The sequence below is a fragment of the Eleginops maclovinus genome, chromosome 7 (genome assembly GCF_036324505.1).
Source record: "Eleginops maclovinus isolate JMC-PN-2008 ecotype Puerto Natales chromosome 7, JC_Emac_rtc_rv5, whole genome shotgun sequence".
Taxonomy (NCBI): Eukaryota; Metazoa; Chordata; class Actinopteri; order Perciformes; family Eleginopidae; genus Eleginops; species Eleginops maclovinus.
The window spans coordinates 4,507,823-4,513,954 of record NC_086355.1 but is presented as its reverse complement, the minus strand read 5'-3'; the positions used below and the strand labels follow the sequence as shown (position 1 = coordinate 4,513,954).

General features: G+C 39.1%; 1 protein-coding gene across 1 annotated transcript; it reads left to right on the top strand.

Moving 5' to 3' along the window:
• The first annotated feature begins 785 nt into the window (after nucleotides 1-785).
• gjb8 (gap junction protein beta 8) lies at nucleotides 786-5,831 on the top strand. The gene is made up of 2 exons (XM_063887738.1): nucleotides 786-922; nucleotides 2,272-5,831. Exon 2 carries the CDS (start codon nucleotides 2,305-2,307, stop codon nucleotides 3,103-3,105), a length of 801 nt encoding a protein of 266 aa, XP_063743808.1. The 5' UTR covers nucleotides 786-922; nucleotides 2,272-2,304; the 3' UTR covers nucleotides 3,106-5,831.
• Nucleotides 5,832-6,132: the final 301 nt, after the last annotated feature.

Genomic DNA, 6,132 nt, shown 5'->3' with positions numbered 1-6,132 from the left:
ATCTGAAAACTAGAAACACGTTTAAAGACTATATTCAATACAACAGTAGAGCTCAAAGAGGTTGAATAGAATAAGTTAGTAGGTTATTCTGTGTATATATGGGTCCATGCGTACATAACCTGAGTATTGTGTTTGTAAAAAGTTGATTTACATTTTCTTTAAAAATGTTTATAGGTTCAATTCAGAATACAAGCCTAAACATATGAGTATATTGTACTTACTTTAAAAGGTACCAAAAGTTAAAATATGTTAAAAGGTTATGTGCAATATATAGGTGGTTTAATTTAAGCTTTTTATAAATCACAAGTTGGATCAAATGTTTATATTAATGTGTAAATAAACTAAATATTGGGTTTTTAAAAAATGAAATATATCAACATGATTACAATATAAATACAATATAGGTTGTAAACTACATGAGTTTATATAAATCTGAGGGTTTAGGTTGTAATTATGATACAACAGTATAATATATTTCGAAATGGGCTTTTCTGCATCAGTTTTATGTCTTTACCTTTAAATAAACCCTGTACCACTGCTGTTACTTAAGTGCCTCTTCCACCACAATAACTCCACTGCAGCTCATCGGCTCCACCAATTAGATTCAACCCAATCAGATGACTCTATTTCCTGATGAATATTCACATCTGCTAATTGTAACTCTCGTTCACCATGCACGTCGCAGAAGGCGGAAGTTAGAAATGAGTGTGTGTGGGCCCTCCCTCAGAGGCCCCTCCCCCCTGTCTCAGAATGAAAACCCTCTCGAGACTCAGGTGCGTCTCAAACTCAGCTGTAAGACGCGCGAGCGGAACTCCGGTGGAGCGCGGGGGACACTTCATCCAAATCATAAGGATTAATTTGTTTTTGTCTCAATGGAAAGTCATTGAGTGATTTTTTGGGTGGATAATCTCCACAAAGACAGGTGAGTTCCTCCTGCTATCATGTTCAGATGTGTGAACTCGTTGACTCATCATTTCGCGTTTATATAGATCTGCTATCAACCTCAACAACTTATAATGTTGGATAAAATCATCGTTATATAATTCTTTAATCCTATGTAGCATCATTGTTGTCTGGTTTGGAAAAAGAAAGCAAATGTCAAGTAATCAAAACACTCTCTAAACATTGTATATCAGCCCTAATTAAAGGCAAACTATCATTAAACGTATCACAAAGAAATCCAACGTTTTCTTTTAATAATCAAATCTTCGAGTCTTTGAAGATATTTAAGGTATTTTGCTTTTAAGGAAAGCAAGAGAAAAGCTTAAACGAAATTCTGGGCTTGTTTTTCCAGCAAAGGGAAAAAGTTTATTTGCACTTTAGGATGTCTTACTGCTTCCATACATCCACATAACTCAATCCCATTGTTTACATTCAGTGTACTGGAGAAGAGTAATGTGCCTTTTGAAAGCAGATGACATTTTCTGATCTGTCAATAGATACAAATAACAATAAAGTACATTTAGCAGTGGTTACTGACCCTGTAGATCCTTTAATGTGATAACAAAAACTGTATTTTTGGTGTCCAGTAACTAATGAGTGATAAGTACTTAGTGTCCATTACATCAGTTATTCAATCATATAGAGTAAATAGGAAAAAATATGGCTATTGGAGAACCACAGGGAACGTACTGATACTCTGACATGGGGGCAAATAGCTCCATAAAATGACAAATATGACAACTTTTCAACGATGTCTGTAGAATTATATGGCACTCAGAAAATACTAAAACGCCCACAGAAGATCCTGATCCATTAGACTCTATAAATGTGGTTGCTCTGCCCCTTTTTTTTATTTTTACAACTGGACCTCAGTGTCCTGGAAAGTGATTGTAATTCCCCTTCTTGATCTATGGCATGTATTGTTTATCCAAAAAATAGAAAAGGACTTGAGTGCTCGGAAGTTCAAAAAAGTGCTCCTTGGTGGTAAACAATAAACTGTAGTTATAGTTCTTGTTCTTGCTCAGATGGAGTTTAGTGGGATTTCAGAACCACAGTCACTGTTTATACATGGTCAAACAAAGCTGAGATAAAGACCAATATGTCAAACACAGCCAAAGGTTATATTGTGTCTATCATTTTAAATTTCACTATGAAATAGCTATTTGAATAAAGGTTTTTGTTCTATTTGCCAGAACAAGAATAGATCAACAGTTGCAACTCTTTACCTAAAAGTACAACAGTTCTGTGATGAAGGTAGCTGCTTCTTCATCAGCACTCTGAATGTTGTGTTTTTCCACTGCTAACCTGCTGGTTTCCTTCCTCCTACAGGTTGTCTGATCATCCCGAGTCCTCTCCGCCACAATGAGTTGGGGGGCACTCTACGCCCAGCTGGGCGGCGTCAACAAACACTCCACCAGTCTGGGAAAGATTTGGCTCTCTGTCCTCTTCATCTTCCGCATCACGATCCTGGTTCTGGCTGCTGAGAGCGTCTGGGGGGACGAGCAGTCGGACTTCACCTGCAACACGCAGCAGCCGGGCTGCAAAAATGTCTGCTACGACCACTTCTTCCCCGTGTCACACATCCGCCTGTGGTGCCTGCAGCTCATCTTTGTGTCCACTCCCGCACTGCTGGTGGCCATGCACGTGGCCTACAGGAAACGTGGGGACAAGAGGACCATGCTGGCCTCCAATGGCACCGATCGGATGACGGATAACGACCTGGAGACTCTGAAGAGGAGGCGCCTGCCGATCACAGGCCCTCTGTGGTGGACCTACACCTGCAGCTTGTTCTTCCGCCTCATCTTCGAGGGCGGCTTCATGTACGCCCTGTACTTCGTCTACGACGGCTTCGAGATGCCCCGGCTGGTGAAGTGCGAGCAGTGGCCGTGTCCCAACAAGGTGGACTGCTTCATCTCCAGGCCCACGGAGAAGACCGTCTTCACCATCTTCATGGTGTCCTCTTCCGCCATCTGCATGGTGCTGAACGTGGCCGAGCTGGGCTACCTCATCGCCAAGGCACTGATGAGGTGCTCCACCAGGTCCAAAAAGAGGAACCTGGCGTACACGGACAACATGATACGGGATAATGCCAATGTGCAGAACAAGAAGAACGAGATGCTGTTGTCCTCCAGCACAGATTCCACCAGTAACAAGATGTGTTGAGGGACGATGGTGGTACCAGAGGAGAAGAGAAGCATGAACTGTAAATCCAAACATCTGCAATGATCACAGCCTGTGTCCACAGTTTGGTAGTTTGGATCCAAATGTGAGCGTCCAGAAGGTGAAACAGCTCGTGAAGCAGATTTGAGGACGGGAAATACCAGAACAGAGATTATTTAGGTAGACAGCAGCGTATGTAGCCGACCTTTAACCCCCATGTGTAGGGAAGTCACTGTATCATGTGCATATTTCCTACATATTGACTCAAATGTGCCACTAAAGGCAGTCTTCCCTGATGAAAAAAGATCTAAACGAATGGATCATATAACAGCGTCATTGTAAATCCGATAGGATACCAGTGAGTGTTACTTAAAGAACTAAATTATCGTCTGTATTTCAGCTAATCCCCCTGTGTTTCCTGACATGAATGTGCATCAATGGAAATAAATGGGGGTGTAAAAACGGCAATCCATCTCAAACATCCATTTATAAACTCTGATACAACCCGTGCGCTATTAACTCAGTCTCATTTATCCATTTGTATGTGTATTATGTCCAAAACACATGCATTTCTGATCAAATGGTACTTCAGATTTGAAAATGCAAGAAGCGAGCTTACGCAAGCGAGACAATCTATGCAACAGTGTTTTAAATAGTAATGTTAAACCAAAAATGCATGTTTTTGAGAGGTTGTGAGCATACGACTGTATAAGTGAGACTTAGATTATATTTCAGGACTTGCATGAGAGTTTTTGAGTGAAGGTTTGAGATGCCCCCGGTGCTGTTTGCTGTTTTTTTTAATGCAGCCCCAACTTACTTCCATTCATCCAGATTTTTCCAGCGTTTTGATTGTTTGTTGACTGTGAAAGCATCCAAGATTTCTTCAAGATCTCAAGGTTACACAGGGTGCTTAATGGATATACAAATGATCATTTTGTGGGTGAAGTGTTCCTTTTTAAAGAGCGTGATTCAGGTAGTATTTTCATAAAAGATATATCTTTGGATATGTGGATCATCCACATTAGTGTCACCTTACTGTTCACGCAGCGGATGGTTGAGTTTTATTGAAGATTTTGTATTTATTGATAACAGTTTGAAGTTGCTTTAATGTTTTGAAGCGGGGAGATTGAGTCGACACTGACATCTAGTGGTTCTGAGAGGAACCCCTGAGAGCACAAGCACCGTCCCTTAAAGCCTGGAGGATTTATGTGGTGTTGAACAAGAAAAAGGAGTACAAATGAAGTCATGAAAAGTGAATGAAAAGTGCCTTTCGGATTTACGTTCCTAGTGTTTAGTTTACAAGAGCTGACCTTTTTATTTGACATATGTTTTACAGCTATTGATGAAAGCTTGTTTGTTTTGAATCAAGTGACTGTAGCTTGAAGTTTGATAAATCCTAGTTCAATAACTTTTTAGAGTTTTTGTGTTTATAATTACAGATGAGTGTGTTGCACAGGTTGAGATTATGATACACTACACCACAGTAGTCAATCAATCAGAATGTCTTTTGTCTTTTACTTGAACTGAAAGTGTTTGAAGTGTGTCTTTTACATGAGTGAAACGACCTAAACACACTGACAATGTGTTGCTTATTTTCACAAATGCACGCCATGTGATAAAATATATTAAAATATTTAAGTTTGGACTCTTTGAGATGCTTATATTCTTCAGTCACCATATTGCATAATTAATGCAAATCTGGATATTGAAGTCTTGAAAGAAGAGGCAAAAAACAGATGTCCCAAGACTCAAAATCATAGATTTAGAAATACTAAAAGGTGTTAAAACATTCTGAATCTTATTTTGAATCTCAAGATGCTTAATGTTTGTAAAGATTCAGAGATTTAAAGACATTTCACTCAATAATTTTGCATTTTTAACATTTATTTTGGCCCTCTGAAGTTGCTTTCATCCTCCAAGTTTATATTTCAAAACTAGGATCATCATTTGGGATCACAACTAACTAATGTCTGTTATCATCGGCTGATTCCTAACCCCAATATTCACGTTAGTGTTGAAGCTAATAATCAAACTTGTTTTAAAACTCAGTCCAGACGTTTAGATCCTCCTGTTGTATTTTGGATTTGTGTTGTTGCCGCAGTGTGTACTGATCCCAGCTGGCTGTATCAGCTTTCAGCATGTGCCTTATTTTAGCCCCAGCACTAATCACCGCTCGGCCTCTTAACGTGACGAACTTCGGCCGATCTCAAAGTGAAAATGTCTTTGTCCTCCCTCCACATCCAGGAATAGCTGATTTGGATTAGTCACATCTGTGTTGTGTGGACAAAGTTTGGAAAAGAGATGTGGGAGACAATTTCAATCCTATTTATTGACATGTTATGACTGATGCAGTTCTGTGGAGTTACAGAATGAAGAGAAATTGAAAATCTAGAAAAATGCTGAGTCATGCATGATTTCAGACAAAGTATTCTGTATGTAGATTGACAGAAACAAGACCGTGTGACTTCAAATACATTTTTGTGTGTGTCTGCTCTACATTGACCTTTAACCCCTTGCTTTCTGTAACAGCCAAATGACATTTTGATGCAACATGTACTGTGATGGCAATGAGGAGTTTTTAAGGGATGAACCTGATTTTTGCAGTTTTGAGATTTTAACATTTTTCTATCCAGATGTTTTCCCACTCTTTAATATTCTGATTTAACAGCAAGCAAACGTACTAATGAACAGACAGTTTTCTGAGCACAAAATAAAAAGAGTGTTTGTAATTCTGTCTTGTACTGGGATGTTTTTTTATCACAGACTTTGATAATCAAAGTCTTTTTGCTCTGTGAGACTTTTTTTCATAAATCACTAAAAAAGATGTACGGTAGGCCTATGTCTGTCAGTGTGTTTCAAATTGCCTCATATCCATCAGTTAAATCAGAGAATACTGCATATCCACACACTTTGCTCCTTCCATCAGCAGATATCAGGTTTTCATGAACCTCTCAAAGTAACGTCTGTTTATAAAGTTGGTCGATTCAATAGGATTTAATCGATTAATCGTGACTTTATGACTGTTTTATA

Bases quoted from the DNA above. Each gene is read 5' to 3' on its own strand.
- gjb8 (XM_063887738.1), top strand. From the start codon at position 2,305: ATGAGTTGGGGGGCACTCTACGCCCAGCTGGGCGGCGTCAACAAACAC.